Genomic DNA, 23,371 nt, shown 5'->3' on the forward strand with positions numbered 1-23,371 from the left:
CTCTGTGTGACCTTGAGCAAGCTGCAAACTGCTTTGAAAAAGTTTTGCGCAGTTTTTCCTCCCCCCTCTCAGGCTCAGTTTAAAGGCATAGAAAAGCACAAAATTAATTCCTGGGCATGGGGCAGCAACAGGGGATACACATCATAGTCACCCCAAGACACTTCAGTACAAGGTACCAAAATATTTTGCTTTCAGTGTAACCGAATTGTGTTTTGTATTCTGAAATAATACAGATTTTAAAAGATTAGTACGTTAGCTGTGAATCGGCTAGCTATAGAAATTTAACGTTTTATCTGCTTATTAAGGGAGAATGTTGAAAACGTATGAGTAGCCGGCTATCTGGCGCTTTAAAAGCCAGGTCCTCTTCCAATGTGTTGGCCATACAGGCACTTGCACAGATACCCTGCTCTCAGTGGGAGCCTCTTCTACCTTTGAATTCATCCCGTTCAGCACAAGTGTCATAAAAATGGACAGAATATGGTGTTAACCTAGTTTTGTTCTTTGAGTAGCCATTCTAGCTTTCTGATTTTTTCACATTTGCTATATTTAACTGCCTGTATGAACAGCCTTACTGTACATAATAGCTGGTCTTGTCTGAGAGTGAAATGATTTTTTTTTTTTTTTTTTTTTTTAGTAAATGCGTTGTTTGGTGAACAAGTAGGGAGGAAAGGCATTGATTCAGCAGTAGCATTCCTTGCCTGTGTTAGTATTTGTGAAATAGGTGCTAAATTCTCAGCTTCTATAACTCGTGCTATGTGCATTCATGCAGTGTTTTCCTTTTAATATCTGCCTGGTTTCCATTTACTTTCAGCACATCGTTTCCCAGCACGTAAGCACTTGAACTTTTGAAGTCTTGCAAAGGAGAACAGTAATCACAGGAAACCTTGTATGGTTTTTTTATTTTTTTTCCCCCTCTAATGTGAGCCAGCATCTTCAGTCTTGAATTAATTTGCTTGCTTTTAGTTGGATTTTGGATCTGCAGAATGTTTTGTGTGGTGCCCCATGCACTACAGCCTTTCAGGAGGGAAGAGCTGATGTTGTTTTTAAGGTACACAAAGGAGGCTGTCACATCAAGATAGTGACACAGGGAATTGAAACACTGGTAGCATGGTAGATTATGCAGGGGATAGCACAATGGTTAGATCCTCCAAAAATAGAAGTAATTTTGAAAATTATGTGTATTGATCATTTGATAAATTTTAATGTGTAAGTGGAGGAAATTGTCATAAGCTGAACTGATTCTTACAAAATGTATCACGTGATGAATTCTGGGAAGTTCTGGGAATCTAGGAAATAATTCAGTGATGCACAACTAATGCAGTCAGTCATCTTTTTAACTTCACCTGAACTAAAAGTGTGGGTATAAAGTCATTAGCATCCTACGAAACGCAGATATTTAAAATATCAGTGAATCTATTTAATATGCAAAGAAGCAGCTGTGGCATTATATTGTTGGGGTTTTGTGTCTTTTTATGATTTTACAGTAAGTAATGTTTTTAGATCTTTGCAATTTTAAAATTTCTACCAGGATCCAAATTGGCTGGAAAATTGCAGAAAATATTTGCTAACTTTGTTTTTTAGAATTTAGGGGAAATTGAGCTGGTGATATATGTAGTTAATGCCATTACTTTAGACAACCCTATTTCTGAGCATAAAATCAGATAACTTTAGTTGACCTGACAGTGTGCTTGCACTGAAAATTTGGTGCTGTCTTCTGTAAGTGGTTACAGCAAGTGACAGCTCCTGAGCATGGTGGCACCAGGTGAATATTTTTCTTTTAGAAAATGACATTGTTGGAAATTAAAGTGAACATCATTTCACATAAGAAATGCTTTCCTGTTTCTTCAAGGTTGAAAGTTGAGTTGCCCCAGTGTTCCACCTCAGTCAGTAGTGCTGTCATTGTTGCTGTTATCATTTGGACCTGGTTACAGGGTTGAGCAGCCAGAGCAGCGCTTGACACTTGGGGCAGTTAGAAGGGCTCCCATCAAGCCTGGTTAAGCAGTAGCATAATTCACCAAAATGTGTAGGAGCAAAGAGCTCCTTCCAAGCACTCCCTCAGCCCCTGTGAATGTTGTGCCATGTATGACAGAATTAAATCACTGTCAAGTTCATATAGTTATGATCAGGTAATTTAAGACTTTGAACTTAAGTTTCTACTATCTCTAAAAACATAGAAAAATAGTATTCTGGTGTCTGTCCCCTCCATGGTTCTGACATTTAATGATTTTGTGGAATTTGAGTGATATTCTTTTAGTATATGTTACCTTTTTTCTGCCCTTCTAAATAATAGTTGAAACAACATTCAGCTCCACTGGAGGTCAAAAATTATTTTTAATTTAGAAATTTTGTGTTATGTTTTCAGCATACCAGGTTAAAAGCATGAATATAAATGCTGTCAGAAATACTGTAATTTTAAAATAATGCTGACTTGGTTAACCATGATTTCTTAGTACAATCTGCACATTCCCGTTCTGTGTGGTGCTAACAGATGGATTGCTCTCTGAAATTGTGAATGCTTTCTGTATTTGTGTGATTAAACGTGGTTTTATACTCACATGTTGTAAATAGAGTGGTAACCAACATAACTGGCCTGTAAGTATATCTGGTGTGCTGCATCCAGGAATTTCGTATATTTAATTTTCATTATGATTTTCTTATATTTTGGCCTTCACTGAATACACGTAACTATGACAAAAGTGAATACAAGTAATGAAGCTTAATGTTTAAAGGGGGGCGGGGGGAGAAGGGGAGAATAGTATTTACAGAAGACCAAACATACTTGAATTGTCATCAAAATGTCTTTTTACATATACCATATTTTGAAATGTTCCTAAATATTAATATTTATACATAGGGTTCTCAAAAACTGAATACACTTTAAGTCTTAACTCCGTGGGATTTTGAATCTGCCATTGTAAGCATTATTCCTCTGTGGTTCCTTTCTGTATTAGCAGCTTGATAAATTCACAGCCTTTAAACCATTTTGTTTACAAGATAAATAGCTCATCTTAGCTGGGTGCATGTACTGCTAGTTAAAGTGCTTTTATTTACAATAGTTGTGCAGTTACATACTGACTGATCTGATTTCTTTTATTTAATTATTCATAAAGTAGGTTTTATGTCAGGATTATATTCACAGAGTCCAAACAAAAAAACCCCAACCAACCAAACAAAAAATTGACAATGTTTCAGTACTTCACAGGCCAGAGACTGTGAAGACAGAAACCCTTTTAAATGATGATGAGTCATAGGGCCCGCTCCATTTCCAAAAGCATTCTTTTGTACTTCTGCACAGGACAAAATAAATTAGGTTATACAAAGGGTCCATTAAAATAATTTGACTTGCATTTTTTCAAAGAACAGAAAAAACCCTTTTCTTATAGACTTATATTTGTGGTTTTTTTCAGTAAATCACTGCTAAGTCAGTAAAGAATTTGCTTAGAATAATGCTGTAAACCACTACTAGTATACTTACTTAAATTTGCATTACTAAAAATACCAGTTGAACCTTGGAGCCTATTTTATGCTTTAGCAGACATAATATCAAATTTAGTATAAACTTAACACAGAAAAGTACTTTTTCAAAAAACTGTATGCATGTAAACAGCATTAGTGTTGAATCCTGGATTATAAGTAGTGAATAAACAAAAATTTTCATTAGCACAGTAGCAGATAACTTGCCATGTTTCTCCCAGGATTATTGCAGAAAAGTTCTCTGTTCCTTATTCAAGTAAAATTGCAAATTCCCTAAGCTGTCATTGTAGTACAGCCTCATTTTCCACCACTATCTGGCCCAGGGGCTGCATCTCCTTCTCTAACCTTTGTCTCCTTTATTTTACTGCCTGTTGAATTGTCAGCTTAGATTTTGAAGTGTGCTGTGATGGAGTTTGAAGTTGATGTCATAGCCTCATAATGGCATTGTTGCCTTAGCAATGACACTATAGAAAATAAACATACAAAAAATACAGAAAAGGTAACTTGAAAAAAATGCACATGCTGTTGGGGGGAAAATGGGATCATACAAAAACTAGAAGTTAAAACTTAATGAATTGGAATAGAAAATTTGAGCAAGGTGATCCAGTAGGCTAATGTTTAACGGTTGCCAGTATTTAGAAAGAGCAGTCCCTTGCTGTCTGGACACCCCAGTCCTGTAATTTGGTAGGGCAGGGAAAGTTGATGGTAGTTCCACTTAGCTTTTCATATTGGCTCTTGGAGCAGGAAGATTCCTTACATAGAGAAGTATCCTGAACATGCTGAAACAGCAGATGTGCCACACGTGTGACAGAGTGCCTTCTAAAAAGGGAATGGAAGGAGAGGTGGGATTTGGGGTTCTTACGTTGTAAAACAGTGCTGTTTTTGGAGAAAAATGATTCAGTAGTTATTTCTAAATTTATCTGAGTTGTCAGGTTTCCAGTAAGCCTGCAAAACTCTCTCAGGACCATTCCATGTATCCACACTGCCCTTTTAGACTTTAAGCTGCTGTCTGCAGATTTGCACTTGCATCAGACAATGCAGGAGCCCTTCTTCGAAAAACACCATCAGTTTTTTGTCTGCCTTTGCTGACAAGGCAGGTATTACATATAGAGATGGCTGGGCCATATGGCTGATGAGGGTGTCCTTGAACGTACTTAAAAGCACAAGCACAGGGAAGATATCTCTCCAAGAGTACAGATTTTATCACCCCAGACTTGATCCTAAAGGCAAAGCTGATATTTACAGGCAGTGCAGTAGGAGCAGATCTGTAGGTGAGTTGTGTTGAGGACCCAGCACACACACAATATATATTTCAGGGTATTTTGTCTTTGGACTAGCTTCAGCCTGATCCCATGGAGTGAATGCCCATCAGCAGACCTGTGTGTAACTGCTGGTTTGGCTTGATCCAAAAGGAATTTGGTTCATGCTCCAAGATACTTGTGGTGGGAATCCAGGTACACCTGGTGTGGGCAGATGGAAGTCTGGCATCAAACTGGTCCAAACTAAGACGTGAATGTGGGCAAACACCTTGACTCCATCAGTAAACTGGAAATTTGGCTGGCTGTACTCAGAATTATTCTTCCCAGAGCAGCATGGCAGAGGCTGCAGCAACTGGGCTGCAAACATTTGGTCTGAGTCTAGGGCTTGAGATTATTTCCTCAGAACTCAGCACAGTTCTGTACTCAAAATTCTTTTACGCTACTTTTTTTTTTTTATTACAAGGAAGAACACTTTGAGTACAGAAAAGCTCATCACCCTGCTGCTTAAAGAATATCTTGACTTTTTGTAGATGCCATGTTTTTTCTCTTGAAAAGAGAAAAATGCTTTTTTCTGTACCTTCTGTGTAAGTTGCAAAACCCATCAATACTGACTTTAAGGTATGCTAGACTCTTAAAAGATGAAAACATTGGTATGGACATCTTTTTAAATTGTCTAAAATTCATTGGTTTTCATGTCTGAACAAAAGTACAATCCTGTGTGCAGAGTCTATGTATGAAAATTATGGAGTACTTTCCATTATTCAGAATTGCTTTCATCTCCTGACTATGGTTGCTTCTAAAAATATTTTCTGTGCCACAGTATGAAAAATGATACTTTAAATTCCAGTAAGGGCTTTTTGTGTTGTAGCCAGTCTTTTTTATTTGTTCTTGCTATAGACAAATCTGTCATGAGGATATTGAAAAGACTTTCACTAACTTGCATTTAATTTTCTACCTGAATTTAAGCCACTGAGCATTTGGGTCCTGGGGGCTTACAGGACCCTTTAGTGTAACAGTCATTGTTTACTATAATTTTTTTTGTGCGTCAGAACTGTGTTCCTTCAGCTGTGTAATTTTATCGTAGATAGTTTCAATAGGACAGGGCAGTATTCTTGGGTTTGAAGCTTCAGCTGCCACTTTCTTGTAGGCCTGGTGGTGATCGTAATAGAGGTAGTAATAATACAAATAATAGATGCCATGAAGGAAACCTTAATCTTTTGCTCCCAGGCATGGTAATGGTAGCATTTGTAGTAAAGATAACATGATTCTTCTTGCTGGTTTACAGTGGTGCTAAGGCCTCAAAGAAAACAAGTCCTGGGGATTGCTTCTATTCAAGATACTTTTCTGTTAGTTCATTAAAAAATTTATTTTTACGAGACTGACTGATTTATCCATCTCTTAATTCAAAATACCTGGTATTCACTTTGAGGAGAACTTCCAAATAGAGTGAATTCCAATAGATTGAACTGCCAGATAGGTTGAACTATGTAGCACATACTTTACATCATGACAGTGCTGGGGGAAACACTGTAGAATATATCTGATGGGAATTAAAATTATGACACTTGATCACTGCTCACATGAAATATAATTTACATCAGTGTCTCAGCAGCTGTTACATGAGTGTGTGCTTTAGGGTAAGATAGGATGTATTTACCCTGTGGGTTATTATTGTAAGGATTTCTTAATCAAGCTTAATTTCTTGTAGGAGGTACTGAAACAGCTACAAGGAAGTATTGAAGATGAGGCAATGGCATCTTCTGGACAAATTGACTTACTGGAACGACTTAAAGGTAAATATAGAATTATGTTTTAAGTAGGTTCATTTTTTTCTCCGTTGTTTTTAATTTGGGATAAAATCTTTGAAGTCATTTGCATCTTCTTTCCAGTGTGGACCATGATGATGAGGCGTAGTCTCAGTGCCAAAGCATTTTTGCTAAACATTTAAAGACACATTCTCAAAACCCCCCCCCCAAAAAACAACAACAAAACAACAAAAACATATGAACAAACCCCACTGCTCCTTTTATACTTCTGTTACTGTTGCTCAAGGACTTCATATTAATTGCTTTTGATATAACTCGCATTTCATTCTTCAGAAAAAAATAAGTTAATGTTGGTGTAGTTCCACCAATTTTCTAAACTTGTTTACATGTCCTGCCCTCTCCATGTTGTATTACTGGAATTTTTTCTGTCATGCTGTAAATTGATGGCCCCCTTCCCTAAAGCATGTGCTGGAATGTGTATCATCCCGTTGTATGGGAAGTGCCAAGCAAGCCCAGACCACTAACTCCCTGTATACATCCATTATCCCTGCCACTGACCCAGAAATTTCATAGGGGTGTCTACATTTAAGAGCCCTGTGACGGACAGAGTAGTCATCTGTTACATGATGGTGAAGCATCTGCAGGATCTCTGGAAAAGAAATTGTTAGGAAGTGAGCCACAAAGTAATTCACATGATGTTTATGCAAAACTCTGCCCATTTCTTAAGTCCTTTGGGAAAGAGGCAGGCAGGCTTTGTGTGGGGATGCTATTCTGATTGCTGGGATTGCAGTTAGGCCATCTGCTCAGAAAACTGCTGTTCTCCAAGTCTACCATATCCATTGTTTTTGTTCACAGCATTTTCGCTGCATTTCTGTGCAAAATGTTTCCATAAAAAACCCCCATGGATTTGCTCAGGAAGTAAGAAATTAAGATAGAAATGATCTTTTAACTTTGTGCTGCTGAACCTTCAGCTCTGAAAAATGTTTGCTGTTTATTATGCAGAACTGAATTTGGAAAGTACCAGCTTCCCTGGAGTGAAGTTAAGGCCAAAGGTGTCCGTGCGTTCCTATGGGAGCCGGGAAGGGTCTGTGTCGAGCCGCTCGGGGGAGTGCAGCCCAGTCCCTATGGGGTCATTTCCAAGAAGAGGCTTTATGAATGGAAGTAGAGAAAGCACTGGTTACTTAGAAGAGCTAGAAAAAGAGAGGTAACTTTATTTGTTTATTCCTCCAGTATGGACTGACTTCTCATTTTAACATGGAAGTTTACTGCCACACCTACTATTTAGCTATCATGAATATGGTTTTGATCAGTAGTGTATTTACCTGTCTTTTACCTTGACAGGTAAGAAACCAGGAATCTATGTTTTATTTAGATGCACGCACACAAAATATTTTTTAAAAATTGTAAAATATCGTTCAGTTTCTACTGCTTCTTCATAAATGCATTTTATTGTTACTCTTTGTTGGCTGAAGGTTGTTTTTATTTTCATAAGCAGGTTATCACTGTCTGAAATATATTTAAACAGTGAGGGTGGAGCATTCTAACCACCTCCATATCTCCTCACCACTCTTGATAAATGCTGAAGCTTTAACAATGTGATGGTGCAATCTCTTTCTCTCTTTTGCAATTGGTTATTAAGTGCCATAACTGGTTTATCAATTATTTGCTATTAGCAGACGTTTACCTAGCGACTCTACTCTGTCAGCAAATATGTCAGCTAAACAAAATACCTGTTCTTATCTTTAAGATGTTGTTCCCATCAGATGCTTTGTATTGACAAAACCCTGAAATTTCTTTTCTTGAAAGGCAGTGGTACCCATTTAATAGGAAAAACATACTTTCAGGTCATAATACAGAATTGTAGCACTTTTATCAGTCACTTACAAAGGAAAGGCAAAGTAAAAGACACGCATCTGTTTCCACTGAAGCCATCTTTATTTCTTAAAATGAACCTGACTGAAATACCAGGTGTTTTCAGAAGCCCATCTGCAAGACAGGGTTTCCTAAAGATTTGATCCTATTTAGTGGATGGGATATCAGGCTGGGGGCTACAAAACCAAATAAACTGCAACACAGTATTTTTATGCCTAGTAGACATTAACAAGCAAAAAAATCCATTTTGAAGTTGTAATAGAAAAGTTCTGTGGGTAATGAGTGGGTTGTGGACAGCCCTCTAGAAACCCCTCCTCTAAAGGATGTTTTCTGCTGTTCAGCAAAATTTTTGCAGCCGAGACCTGAAAGGAGTATACTTCCAGGATATTATGTCTAGGTCCCTTTTTCTGGTCTTACCAGTAACTTCCCGTGGGTCCATACTGAGCATGTTCTAGCAGCCACTCTATTTTTTTCCTTCTCCTAGCCAGGACAACCATTAATGGTATTTGTTCTGTTGCAGAAAATGTAGATTCCTGGGGAGCTGTATAAGAATATTTAGGAATTTGGGAATCTATCCACTTGCTTTGTCTCCATGTTCAAGAGTCTAATGTGTCTGTCATTCACCATCTTAACAAATTGTGCATTTGTTTGTATTCTTCCACTGCTGTGTTTTACTACATATGATACTAAAATCTTTAAACACAGTTGAGGCTTTCAGTGTGGTTTAAGTGAACTTCTGCTCCCTTGGAACAAGGAGCATTTATAGCAGCCAGAGCTCTTTAAGGTGATTAGCACCTCTGATTTATGATCTATGATCCTTTCCCACCCTCGTGGATTCTGAGGTGATAGTTCTTTGGACTTCTTGCCAATAAAGATAGCTTAGGTAGTGAACCAGTCTGTGTTCGAAATAACACTGGAGAAAAGGGATAAGGATGTTTTAATTTCCGAGTAGCTTAGGCAGCTGTCACAGCTGATGGAATAAATATTTGTGCTGTGGAGAAGATGGATTTGTGGCAGCATGGCCAGATCACATCTGGCTTCATTATTAGTGAAATGATGGATAATCTGAAACTGCTCTGTTCTTTAAGCTGTTTCAGGTTACATGTGGAAGTATGTAGGGCATTGATGAGAACCCTGGGTAGCCAAATGAATCAAAACTTGGGGGGGGGGGTATAGGACTGTGCATCTAAAACCACTACCATTTCTAAAAGAAAATTAACAACTTATTTTCCTATGTCTTGTGTCTAAACTTGTTTGGCTTATTTACTAAATTTCTGTATATCTAAACGTATATATTTGCTAATAGATTTTGGACTTTGGCACTTAAATAGTCTTTCAAGAACTTGTGGAGTTTGACAAGCCTAAAATAATTTAGAATAAAGTAACACTTTTTGGAAATCTGCAGCAGGAGACCATTTCCACTCAGTATTTTAACACACTGGCACCATATATGCTGCTCATGGGCAACAGTGTTTGTGGAAGGATTAAATGAAATATTTAAATATTTAGAGCAGTTTGGTGGGCACCTGGCATCCAGTCAGGGTCAACCCACCACATTTGGCTGAAAGTGAACTTCTGAGGGGAAGAAAATTTATCAACTAATTTGCCTGCCAGAATAAAGATGAAATTACTGGCCGGTATCTCATTTGTTTGGCTCTCCTCTAATTCCAAAGTTTAAAAAAAAAAGCAAAGAGAAATAGGGGCAGTGGCAGCACTATGCTTTTAAATTGCCAGTTTAGAATATTCTAATCATTAAATATCTCCTCCTTTCTTTGGCTGTTTCGAGGTATACTTGGTAAGAGCATTGTATCAGCAACAAAATTTTTCAGAGTACACTGCCGGTTAATTTTTGTGTTTGTTTGCCCTTGGCAATTTAGCAAATTTAATAATCTCACCTTTTTAAATTCTGTTATTTGCCAGTAAAGATGACAGTCTTCTGAGGAATTTTATATGAAAATATTTGTGTGCCTTGTTTATTCCTTCTGGTTTATGCCATTCCTTTTTTATTTCTTTAATGTTGATTTGGAGCATTTTCTGTCTCATTACTTCTTTCTTCCATTATGCTTTTCTCCTTTTGCCTGGCTGGTACAACTTACCTCAGACTTCACAGCATCAGCACTGCTTTTCAAGATTTTGTTTTATTTTTTAGGAATTGAAGTGAAAGTATTAATTATAGTCGTAATTTACGTACTGTGGGTAGGGTAGCATATAGTTTGTTTCCCTTCTCCCTTTTAGCCAGGAGGAATATTGACATAATTATGCAGAAATACTTCCAAAAGAAAAAAACAGTTTTCTGCATTCATTCAGCTTCCTCTATTGCTGGGAGCTTCAAAAGTACTGCATGAGAGAAGTCTTTCAAAAAAACCACCCTCCAGAAGAACAGCTCAAATTGAAAACTTCTGTTAACTCATAAAAATAGTGTGAAGTTCCAGAAGCTTTCTCTGTTTGCTTTGTTGCATTCTCACTGAACTTGACAGGGTATGACAGAGAACAGAATTTTCTCTGATGCTGTGAAAGTCCTAATGTAAAAGTTGGGGTATAAAAAAGATGGAATAACTGCACTGGTTTTCTCCATCTTGCTTTTCATGACCAGTAGCAGCTCTTCCACTTCAAGTCATCTCCTAACCCCAAGAAGCTGCAGGAGGCTGAGAAGGAGCTGTACTTCTGGTTGGAATAGTATCTGAGAGTAAAGTTAAATGTAGGGAACAGCTTATCAGACACATCTACAGAGACCTGCTGCTTATTGCTGCTTATTTTCAAGGAAACTGGTGTGCAGCCTGCTGTAGTTGTAGTGACCCTTCAGGTTTCGTGCTGAGAGAACTTAAAGACTGTTAAAACCTGAGTTCTCACAGAGCAGTGATACCAAACTAGTAATCCCAAATGAAGCCTCACTTCAGAAGAAAAAATGACAATATTAAATCAAACAAGCTGCCCTCAGGTCATGCATTACGTTGTTTACGCAGCACTGATGGTTCCTAAGTTATTTTCTTGCTTCTAGCATCCATTGTGCATGTCAAAACAGATTGAATGACACACTGTCTCAGAAACTGAATACCCTACATTTCATAAGAGGAACTTAATCACATGTTTACTTAGCTGAAAGTAATCCCTCCAATTTCTGCTACCAGTTCTTTGACATCCAGAGGCAGAATTAGTCAGTCCTTTCACATTTGCAAGTCCTCATGTGGTAAAAGTACTTTTTATAAGGATCACATTAATTGTGCTTTTGCAAATTTTATTTCACAGCCTGGACACAACTGGTGCCTGGGCACTCAATGTGGTAAAAAGGGAATCTGCGCAGAATTCCTGTGTGTCCAGAGTTTAGGCACCAGGGCTGTGTTACAAGAGAATGGGCAGGTGGGAGACAAAAAAAATTTCTCAACAAGCTTTCCCCAAGCACCATCTATTAGTTTTTCCTTCAGTCTGTCTAAAGGGCTTTAGGAATTTCTGCCAGCCCCATCCTTGTGACTGAAAAATTACTGCTGTACTGTGATACTGCTCCAGTTACCTGCCAAATTATGGTAATCGTTTGTCACTTCTTTTCAAATCATTTTGGTTGTAAACCTGCCTGATGTTAAAGCTGTACAGTAAATGACTTAATGTGTAGCTGTGGCATCCTTAAAACAAATCTATTTCAACATAACTGTTGGACTGAATCTGGAAATTTATGTCATTTTTTCATGTTTACAAACATTAGCACTCTTAGATGTGTGTAGTTTTTCAGTCTCACGTTGAAGGGAGGGATCCTCTCTTTTAATTTTCCATTTGAAGACAGGCCAAGTCACTGGTATTGAATATGGAATAAATGTTAAATCATCAAAATTAGGTTGAAACATATTTTAAAGCAGGAAATAAGTCAAACAGATTCTGTGAAATACAATTTTTTTAATTCTTTCATTTTTATTTTGTGTGGAATATGGATTACCTTCTCAAATCGTGACTGGGATGATTATCAAAATAGTCAGGGGAAATTTGTACTATTGTTGTATGGTGTGTAATTGTTCCTTAATGACTTACAGTAATTGTCCATAATACAATGTGCTTTATAAAGGTTCATATGCTCTTGCTCAAGCCATAGCCAGAGAGCAATGCAAAAGTTAAGGGGTGGGAAATAATTCTGGGCAAACATGTATGCAGCTTTCTGTCTTCTGGCTAAGTATTAATTTTGTCATTTCTGTTAATAAGCAATATTAAAACATCAGAAAGAAGAACAGTACTCACAGAAAGCATTAGAAAGAAAATAGTAAACTTGTATTTAAAAAGAAAAGAAGAGTGGTTTTTCTGTTTATTCCTACTAGCCAGATTTTGATGGAAAATTTTAATACATATTTTGAGAAATACTATAGCCATGAACACTATTTCACTATATACATAAGATTTAGAAGTATATAAAATTCAGTTTGTGAAGGATTGATAAAATAGTATGTAAAATTTCCAGTGGATTTTTTTTTCCTTGGTAGTCTGCATATATTACTCATTCTGTCTTTCTCATTTATTACTCAGGTGTGCAGTGTGCTTATGATACCCATTTATAATGTTTTTAAAAGCTGCAAATGTATCTTGTCTATAACATTTGGTGGAACATACTGTTTTAAAGTATTTAGACAGTCATAGAAATCCCTTGCTTTGTGTGCTTTACCCATAGTTTAGCTATAGGTGACAAAATGAGTAAAACGACAGTGCAAATGTGAAGACAATTCTCAATTCAGTAACAGGATTGAGGGTTGTACTTGCAGCTGTGACATTCAGACATTTTGTTAAATGCAGTTTGCACTATACAAAGTATATTTTTGAAAGAAGTAGGGTACAAGGTAACACACCCCTAACAACCGGGTTTGCTTTCACAAAAGGTCTCTTAGCTTTGCATTTTGAAGTGGGTTTTTTAGAGAAATATGTATATTTTTCTCTCATAGATACGCTTAGCACAGAGGAGTGAAAAGGTTGTTTAGCCAGGGCCAGGGAACTGAACTCAAATGTTTCCTTAGGCCCTCCTCAAACCTCCAGATGGAAATGAGGTGTTAATGGTGAGACGCTTCCTCTTTCTGCTTTTAATAGATCTCTGTTGCTTGCGGAGCTTGAGAAGGAAGAGAAGGAAAAGGACTGGTATTATGCCCAGCTTCAGAACCTGACTAAAAGGATTGATAGTCTCCCCCTTACTGAAAATGTAAGTACCTCTGAGTGCTTGGTGAGCTGTCTGGTGCTATGGTCTCTGTTTAGATGCTGTGTGTATTTTATTAATTTGGCGGCATTCTTTACTATCACTTCAGTTCTTTTTTTTTCTTTTTCATTCAGTTATCATGTAAAGATAACTTAGCATAAATAATGCCCTTTTTTCCACATAGAATTTTACACATTAAAATTCATACATATCAATATAAATGTCAGTGAAAACAGAGGAGCATTGAGAAGTCACTATGACAGATGAATTGCATGTCACTACACTTCCTTAACTCTTGTTTCCCCCTGGTTTTTTGTTCAGTGGATTTTTCTAGTTTTGAGAGTAATATTAGCATAAGACAATGTACACAAGAGCTGTTATTTCATAACAGTCAGTAAAGTGATTCTGTAGCTTATGCAGGTGTTGCTGTAAGCTTTTACCTTGGCACCTCTAAACTGTTTACAGTCGACTCACCATTATCTGGGATAATAAAGATGTGTGATATCCCAGATAATGCAGGATTTCCTGTTAGATCTCAGCAGTTTAGATGTATTTGCAGTGCATTCCTTCACACATACAGAATTGGGAAGGTACGGTTGAGAGAGTCACACCTGATGAACGGTCAGCCAGCCTTCTGGAAATCGACCAAAGAAACACTTCAGGACTGGCAGAAGTAACACTGAGTCGTGGCTGAGCTTAGCAGAGCACCAGAACCAAGGGAGAGGGCCTGAAAAAGACTTTGAGGAAGTGCAACCCATTCCCAAAGCACTGTCAACTGTATCTGTGTCGCGCTATCGAAGGTTTTAAGGTTGTCTCCCCTGTTTCATAGATAATGAATTCACTTAGCTGCTCTTAGGATTAGAAAGCATTACTTAACATCTACACTAAAGGCCTTTTGTGGCAATTTATATCCCTTACTACTTAGTCCAGACACAGCAAAATGACAGATCCCATTTGGTGCTTGCAGATGATTGTCTTGTTTTGACTTTCTGAATTGACCTTGGTGAAGTCTTCTGAAAGGAGTGCTCTTGGAGACTCATTTATTTACAGACTGAGTAATTGTCCAAAGCCAATGAAGAGCTTTGCTCTGGCCTTGAAAATTCTTTTAGTTCGAAAGTCTTCCCTTAGGGTGTATTGTTGCTCCTGGGTTTAACAGGGTAGTTAGAAATAAGGTAGATAGCAGCTGTATGAATACCATCACTATGTGCAGTAGCTTAATGCTTCTGAATATTTTTGAAAATGCCAATTCAGATGGCACATATCACAATTTTGTTTGCCAGATGTTCTTGTAAGGAATGATACTTTCTCAATGCTCGTTTATTATATTTAGTCATTTGACAAAACTCAGGGGTAGTCTGCGGGTTGAACATCATTGTGTTCTTGTTTTTCATAATGCAGTTGTGTTTTAAGAATGTATTACTAAGTTTTGTTTGTTTATGAAGTTAGTTGTAGAAAAGTAATGGTTCTGCTTTTTGTTCCAGGAAATACAGTGTTTACATAAATGCTGTTTGCTAAAATGCCTTCCCTGTACTCTGGTTTCAGTTCTCCTTGCAAACAGATATGACCAGAAGGCAGCTGGAGTATGAGGCCAGGCAAATCAGAGCTGCAATGGAAGAACAACTGGGCACTTGTCAGGACATGGAAAAGCGGGCACAGGTAGAGTTTGTGTTTGAAAGGAAGGGAAAAGCTTTCCCTGCATTTCTATTAAATTACTGGAATTGTATCTTTAAACTGTGTGTAAAGACATTAGCCTTTCCAATAGAAAAGTAGGAATCAGGACATATAAAATTATTGCTCAGCAAAAACATCTGCTTGTTGGAAATAAGCCTTTTGATTCAGCAGATGTAGACAATTTATTCAAGAGAAAATATTTTTAATGATAATTTCCCTACAATTTACTACCATTTCAGCTTCAAAAAGGCCCATGTATTTGCAACTGCTTTATTTTGCATCTTTTTGCTGGATTTCTTCATGCTTTTAAGTTTAAAATAAAATCCAGCTACTGTTCTTAAGTTTCCTTAGCCAGAAAACATGTATCAGGGAATAACTTTTCAAACAAGGTGTTCAAGTAAAATGTAATTCACATACATATCTGAAAGTTGTTTGCTCTCACCAAGAGTTGTTTTGCATTCATGATGAGGATATGTACATATCTAACCACATGACACACCCATTTGGAAGTATAAATCAGAATATAATCATATGCAAACCATAAATTAAATAGTCAGTTGGTTGCTGGCTATCAAAAGTAATCCCCCATAGTAGGAAAGCAACAATATGAATTATTTATTACCGTTTATTTCTAGACATAGTAAGATTAGTAAGATTTGGGGGTTTTATGGCGAATGTGACAATAATCAGTATTTTCAATACAAAGTCTCTTTAGTCTTTCTTTCCCTCACTAAGTTGTCTCAACACAAAAAACATGAGAAACATTTCTCATTTGGTTTTACATTAAGCTAAAGCAGCTGTTCTAATTGCAAGAGGTAATCAGAGTAGCTGCTTTAAATTTTAAAGTGAGTAATCTAGCAGGACTTTTCAGAAAATTCGTACAGTTAAAGGTATTTAGCCAAACAGATATCCTGCAGCTGTTGGGTTATGTGTGCAAGGCTGTGCAGGCATTTGTCTGTGCTGATGTTCTCAGACAGGCCCAAGTTTAGTCTGCTTGGAGAGTCACTGGCTCTGATCTGGGAGCTGTAGGGCTGTTACCGAGGTTTATCAGCAGGGATGATGCCCTCCATGAATTCAGCTGTGCAGTTTGTGTCAGCCTGCCCCCAGTGAAGGTTCTGCACAGCAAAACTCCTGGAAAGTTCTCCTGCTGTTAACAGGCTTAAGCTAGAGGAAGGTGAATTAAGCAAAATAGCCAAGCTAGGCTGCTGGAAACATTCTAAATGCACTCAGGCAGGGATCAAAAGCAATTATTCAGACACACAACTTGGCTATAGTTATATCACTATATGGAAGTAATCAAGCTGATGCTGAATTTGCTTCTTCCCTGATTGTTGGGGGGTTTTAAAATTTGGTGGGGGGAAAAATGCTGCCAAGATGATGTTGAAACATTTCATGGGTTTCTGAGTTAATGTTTGACATGAGGTTTGTCACAGCTGTTTTATTCTCTCTCTGTATCTGTGTAACACTTACATGCTTGCAGGAATTACAGTGCCTTATTGTGATTATATGAAGATTATTGAATACAAAACAACTACTTCTGCATGTGCTTCTTGTGAATTTAACTGGTAATTCCCCTTGGTTTCATTCTGCCAAGGACCAGTGCCAAAAATGTGTAGAAGCTCATTGGTGTACAAATACATAAGAGCAATTCCTGTGTTACTTCACTGTGATGTTTAAATGCAAAACGAAACATTTGTATTTGGCAGGGATATTCAACTTGGTAGTTTTTCCACTTTCTTTCTGCTCAGTATTTTCCTTCCACCCAAACTGATTGGAATACACAATACTATGCAAAATGGAGGCTGAAGGGAAAGAACATTTCAGCTACATAAAGGCCAGCATTGCAGACATCTCTGAATTAAGAGTCCCAAAGATTATTCTGTTAGAGAGCTGGTAACCTGCAGTTGCCCAAGTAGACATTGCACTTTTCTGTAGTTGCCCTTTCTTGTGGACCTTGAAAATAATGGATTTCTCCCATTTTTTGTCTGGCATAATTGGGCTTTGTTTCCTTCTGAAGCAATTTAACTCAGAGCAGCTCACTGTAGCTGTCTTCTATGAAGATTGTTCACAAGCACGTGCCCAGCAGTTGTTCAGAAAGATGTATAAGAAGCCTGTTGGCAATTTATTTCAGCTTGTTTAATAATTTGCACTAACTTGTACTATTCTCTGAAGCTGATAATTTCACACAGAAGTGCTTACTTGAAAAAAAGCAAAACACTCTTAGCCATGTTTTATTCTTACTGTTCAAAGGTTGTAGCCAATATACTTAGTAGTAAGTAAAAGCAAACGTAATTTCTGTAAGATACATTAAAAAAACTTCAATTCTGAGACTGAATTCATGTTCACATAGAATTTATTTTTCCTTCATGTCAGAACAAAAAGGATCTAATTTTTTTAAGGTCAAGAGTTCCTTAAAATCTTACATGAAATTACCATTCTTACAAGAATTTATCCCAAGATCTCTTTAGAGTTTGCTAAAATAGCAGACGACAAAGGATACAAGAAAATTTAGATTCTGGAGTCTTAGACAGATAAACATCGCAGCACTGTTATATTTATACAGTGGTCTTGTATGTAGACCAAGCCATTAATAAATTTGTCCATTATATATGTTTATTTTGGAAAAAACCCCAACCAAACAAAAAAGCCAGACAGCATTTTAAAACAAAATGTTATTCCTATTTTTACTTTCTATATAGTGATTATTTTTCTGTCACTATGAATGTGGAGGAATTTTATTTTTGTTTTGTTAGATGCCTCACTGGGGCAGTGAAAGCCAAATAATGTGTAACTTCAAATGTAAAGTTACTTTATAGAGCTATTTTATGTTAACAAAAATTACAAGTAAATATAACAATAAGTGGGCATGTAGTATGAACAAATAGAAATCAAAGGTGATATTTCTTAAATAGGTTCTAAAGTTAAACACATTCCTAGTGCTTGTTCCATTGTGTTTCTCAGACTTCTGCCCATTTGCCATTAGGCTCTACTTGTGGCAAGAGATGTGTTCTTTTTTTCTGCTTCTACAGTGTTTGGCACAAAATACACTCCTGATTAGTAGAACTCCCCAGTTTCCCTGTAATAGAAAAAAAATTAGTTAGAAGAATGGTCTGATGTTTAAATCTCCGGACTAAAATTGGAAAGGGTGGATAGAATTCCTGTCCCTTTGGAGGACTCAGTAATACTTGGCAAGTCATGCAGTATTTAATTGTTTTCATCTGCACAAAAAATTTTTTGCAATGTCTAGGTGTGTTTATAAAGATACTTGAATTTTGTTGATGCCCTTTATTGGGTAAATTGCTGGTTACACAGAAAGAAACACAATTTATGGGAAATTTTGGGGAGATGTGTCTTTTGAGTACTTCAAGGGAACCTATAAGAAACTTTTTTAGCAGGGAATAGTGATAGGAGAAGAGGTAATGGCTTTAAATTTATGGAGAGTTGATTCAGATTAGGTACAAGAAAGAAATGTTCTGCAATGAGAGTGATGAAACACTGGAAGAGGTTGCCAAGAGGCAGCAGGGGCCCCATCCCTGGAAACATTCAAGGTCAGACAGGGCTTTCAGCAACCTGATTTACTCAAAGATGTCTCTGCCCTTGGCAGGGAGTTTGGAATAGATGACCTTCCAAGATCCCTTTCAACCCAGACTATTCTATAATTATATAAAATTCAAGTAATTCTTAAGGACAATGAGAGACATATTTTCTCTGTCACGCATCATGTCACCAATACATAGATATTCCCAGAAATATTTTTTATTAAATTTCTAATACTTAAAAATTTCTTGAACCAGGAGCAAAGGGTGGGATGAATTATCTGTTTGCCTCTATGCTGAAGGTTTTATGTGTTTCCAATAATTTGCTTTACAAAATCAAGTCAAATTTATAGCTTAATGTTGTAGCTTCCAACTCTACTAAATGTTGATGCTGTGGTACATTTTCCACAGCTGCTTCTGGTGTGTTTCAGTAATTAATTGTATTTGTGGTTACATTTTCTTTTGTATTTCTGAATTTTCTAGACAGCATTGTTTCTCTATTGCATGTGCATCTTTTGGTATTAGCACCTTTTAAAAGTTCATCTTACTTCCATTTTCAGTTTATAAACATGTCAAATAAGGTTGGTTATAATGCTGATCCTTGCAGTGTCCACTAGATTGCTTTTCTAGTATAGCACTAGAAAACATCAAGTAATCAAGTAAATTAATCAAGTAAAAGCATCAGAATTTTTTTCAGTATGTCCATTTTATTAATCTATTCATGGCACAAAAAAAAACCAAAAAACCTGTTTAATCAGTTTGGTGTTCTGCCCACATTTAAAGTCAAATAATGTCAATTTATTAAATTATCAAGATCATGCACTTACTGTTTCACAGACTCATAATGCATCCTGTGCTTCACTGTACAATTTGCGGAGTACGTGTATCCTGTTACATTTGGAGTCTCTTAACATTCCATTTTCTAACCACAGAATGGTTGCAGTGGGAAATGAGTAGCAATATGCCTGTAAAAGACTGATTCAGAGATGTCTGTAAAATCCCAGATAAACCAAAGAAGCAGTATGTAGATTTTTTTTTTTTTTTTAATAGGTAACCTGTTAAATTCTTTGAGATTTGTAGGGGCAGAAAATTTCAGAGGTTAGGCATAAGCAAAACTCCCAAATCAATATAGCAATTGAATATAATAGAAATCTGTCAGGGTCTCATACCTTCAAGACACTCTGCAAATAAAAATATCTCTCAGATCTCTGTAAGGCATGTAAAATTCTGATATTTGAGATTAAAGTGAAATAATTTGCTAAAGATCTGCATAAAATGTCAGTTTCAGATGCAGGAATATTGTGCAAGTTAAGGGGAGCGTTTTGTTATACCTAAATGTGTGCCGTGTGATGACCTATTACATCAAATGAGTATCAGTGTTATTAAAATCCCAGCTACTCACTTATGTTTTGAATGCTTGCAGTCATTCCTTTCATTATGAAGAACACTTGAATTACTGCATGTAGTACCTGCTGCATGCACCTACTGAAGTAGGTTTGTTTTGTAGTCAGCAGTATTTGCCAAGAACTCTTCATACTGTCACTCTATACAGTAAGTAAAAGGAGTTTCTGAACAAAATCAAACGTGAAAATCCATTCATTTCAGGCAAGGGTGGCCAGAATTCAACAAATAGAAAAGGACATTCTTCGTATACGACAGCTCCTGCAATCACAAGCAGCTGAAGCAGAGGTTAGTGAGCAATGACTTGCCTTTTTTATTGTGGTATGTATATTTTCTCTAAAATCCCAAATTTTTGGAATAAAGTGGTAGGCAGGATTATTCCCATCAGCTGTTGATGTCACAATTAATCAGGTAGTCAATATTCTTTGACTGTTACTTGCTCTCTTTCCAATGAACTGAGGATGGAATGCTTGGATTAGTCTTCATACTACTGTGGAGCTTAATCAATAATCATGTATCAGTTAAAAGTTTAGCTTGAAATTTCAGTAAAAATTTCAATGTGCAATGTGCTTATAAAGGCTGAGTCTTGGTTTTACAAATAATTAAAACAATCGGTTGTATATGCCTTTCTAATGAATCTCTGATAAGCACCTTCATGGTTTGCTTGTCTTTTGAAAGAGACAAGATGTAAAACAAGCATGAATAGAGCTTCTGTCAGACTTCATTATAAAAGCCTAATATATTTTTAGTGTTTAAGTACAGGGTTCTATATTAAGAAATGCAGGATGCTTCCTGTAAATTACAAAGTCCATAGCAGTAATTGCCATTAGCAGGAACTGCTCTTGTAGTGGAAATTCACATAGAATGTCAACTCCATTTCTTGTACTGGTAAATTAAATTGTGTGTTTGACATGAATATTTTATGACTTGTCTTCACCCAAAATAACTACAGGAAAAGCTCAGAGCATCATTTGGATCACTAAATGATAAAGGATATATATTTTTCCATTTTGTAAAATGCTGGTTTCATAGTTCCAGGATTTGGGGGAAAATAAATTTTTTTAAGTGATGCAGACAATAGCGTGTGAAATTAAAGTTGCCTGATCTATTGACATGAGTCAGTCCAGGTGTTTATAGATAGTGACAAGATCTCCCTGAGCCTTCTTCTCCAGCTGAACAGTCGCAGTTCTCTCGGCCTCTCTGTGTGTGAGAGATACTCAGGACCCTTAAGGACTGCTGTAGCCTGTACAGGACTTGTTTCAGTGAATCCATTGTAAATGCAGCTGTACTATGCTGGGGAGGCCTGAACAGAACTTTGGGTGCTGAGTAGAGAGGAAGGGTTACCTCCGTGGCCCTGCTGCCAATACACCCCTCACTCAACAGCACAGGATAGTGTTGGACTTTTTGCCACAAGGGCCTTTAAAAGGATGGCCCACCAGGACCTCCAGGTGCTTCCCAGCTGCACAGCCTGTGCTGGTGCCTGGGGTTGTTCCCTCACAGGCATAAGACTTTGCACTCCCTTTCTTGAGCAGCATGAGCTTCCCCTCAGCACGTTCCTCCCACCTGTCCAGGTCCTGTGGAAGGCAGCTGAGCTGAGCTGTATCAGCTTCTCTAACTCAGGGAGGGTGCACTGTGTCCCAGCATGCAGGTGTTGAACAGTACTGGTCTCAGTATTAACTCTGGCTTGCCTCCAGCTGTACTTTGTGCTACAGATTGCAGCCCTCGGATTCCCAGCTAGTCCAGCAATTTTCAGTCCGCATCCCTGCACTCATCCTCCTGTTTGCTCCCCAAGCAGCAGTGCAGGGACATGCCAGACAGAGACACCCAGCTGCGCCCATGGCCCAGCACAGGCTTGGGAGCTTTCCCAGCAAGATTCTCCTTGTTCTTCCTTGCGTGCCTGTGCTCAAGGACATTCCTCTTATCTCGGTGTGCATTGCCCTTGTGTTCCCACCAGCCAGGGCTCCTGCCTTGCCAGCCCTACCCCTCTGTCCCTGTCATTTCTGGTGTAAAGTTCTCCTTACCTGGTTGACCAGCCTCTCAACGGATATTTTTGCCCTGTGTAGCCAGATAGATCCTGTCCCCAGAGTGTTTATCTTTTACTCTGGTAGGAAAAAAAACCCAGTATTTTGAACTTACTTCTCAATCAGCATTGAGATGCAACTATAGACAAAAGGTTTTGTCTTAGTTTTTCACTCCTGTCACCAAATTATTTGGCTGCCTCATACACTGAAGTTCCAATATATTGAAATTTTGTATGGTGTGTTTTATCTGGAAAGTGTTTCAGTATCTGGTTGCATAGTTACATGTTTTAGGACAGTTACCAGGGTGCTGATGGTGGTAAAGGAGGCAGTCACTACACACACCCTAATACTTTGTAGTGTGTTTTAATCATTTCCAGGTGATGACCATCTCCTACAGAGAACAGCTAGATCTAATTCTGAAATTGTTTGGTGGTGCAGTCACACTGCAAAGTCCATATAACTGAAAAATACAAACATGAGACATTTTTTATATTTTTATCCTATGCCTGATACTGTTACTGAACAAGTATATTTCTTCAAGAAGTCTATGTGGCAGTGGGAAAATGCTGGAAAATTCTTTTAACCTTAGCACAATAGTGTTTGATCCCTATATTTGTGGTTAATGGTTAGTTTTGTACCATACAGTGCTTAGCAGAAATGCCAGAGATTAGTGTGGCCTTCTGTTAACTCCCTACATCTGTGACTAATAAGTTGCGTTCTAACTAATGCTTCCTTATTTACTTATATCAGTAAGTAATATGTACTAGCTGATATCTTAGTTGAGAACAAGGATTGGGTGTGACAACAAAGAATGATAAGAGAAGTACATTATGACCTGACCATATTTGAGATACACTGAAGGAGAAAAGATTCATCAGAAGATCTGAACCGTATCCAGATAAATTCATGGGGATAATTAGCATATATGCATGTATTCAGGCAATGTGATGAATATGTATTAGTTTCAGGAATATAACCCAGTCTGTTACTGAGCATGCTTCAGGGAGAATTCCCCATGCATCCAGCGCTGCTAATAAAGAAAAGTTGGCTTTCTAACCTGGGAAATAGGTTAAAGAGTTTATTTCCCCTTTTTCAGTGCCAATACCCAAATTGAATGTGCTCCTTATGTTATAAAGATCTCGTAACAACAATAATGAATAACACAGCTTGTCTACTGATACAGTAGGCCCTGTGGTGATGCCAGTCACTGTGG

At 37.5% G+C, this 23,371-nt stretch overlaps 1 protein-coding gene across 7 annotated transcripts in view; it reads left to right on the forward strand.

Annotated features, from left to right (window-relative positions):
• The window catches only part of APC (APC regulator of WNT signaling pathway), a 95,923-nt gene that overhangs the window by 43,030 nt on the left and 29,522 nt on the right, over positions 1 to 23,371 (forward strand). For 5 of the 7 annotated variants that reach the window (XM_042020608.1, XM_042020607.1, XM_042020612.1 and 2 more), the window contains 5 exons: positions 6,442 to 6,526; positions 7,502 to 7,703; positions 13,427 to 13,535; positions 15,072 to 15,185; positions 20,342 to 20,425. In XM_042020608.1, the coding sequence (XP_041876542.1) occupies positions 6,442 to 6,526; positions 7,502 to 7,703; positions 13,427 to 13,535; positions 15,072 to 15,185; positions 20,342 to 20,425 (594 nt within the window). The remainder of the gene's footprint in view (positions 1 to 6,441; positions 6,527 to 7,501; positions 7,704 to 13,426; positions 13,536 to 15,071; positions 15,186 to 20,341; positions 20,426 to 23,371) is intronic. The other 2 variants (XM_042020613.1, XM_042020614.1) reach the window with 1 other exon arrangement.

This window comes from Corvus kubaryi, unplaced genomic scaffold, assembly GCF_017639235.1.
Source record: "Corvus kubaryi isolate FWS band 111438036 unplaced genomic scaffold, C.kubaryi_AGA036_p1.0 37028, whole genome shotgun sequence".
Taxonomy (NCBI): Eukaryota; Metazoa; Chordata; class Aves; order Passeriformes; family Corvidae; genus Corvus; species Corvus kubaryi.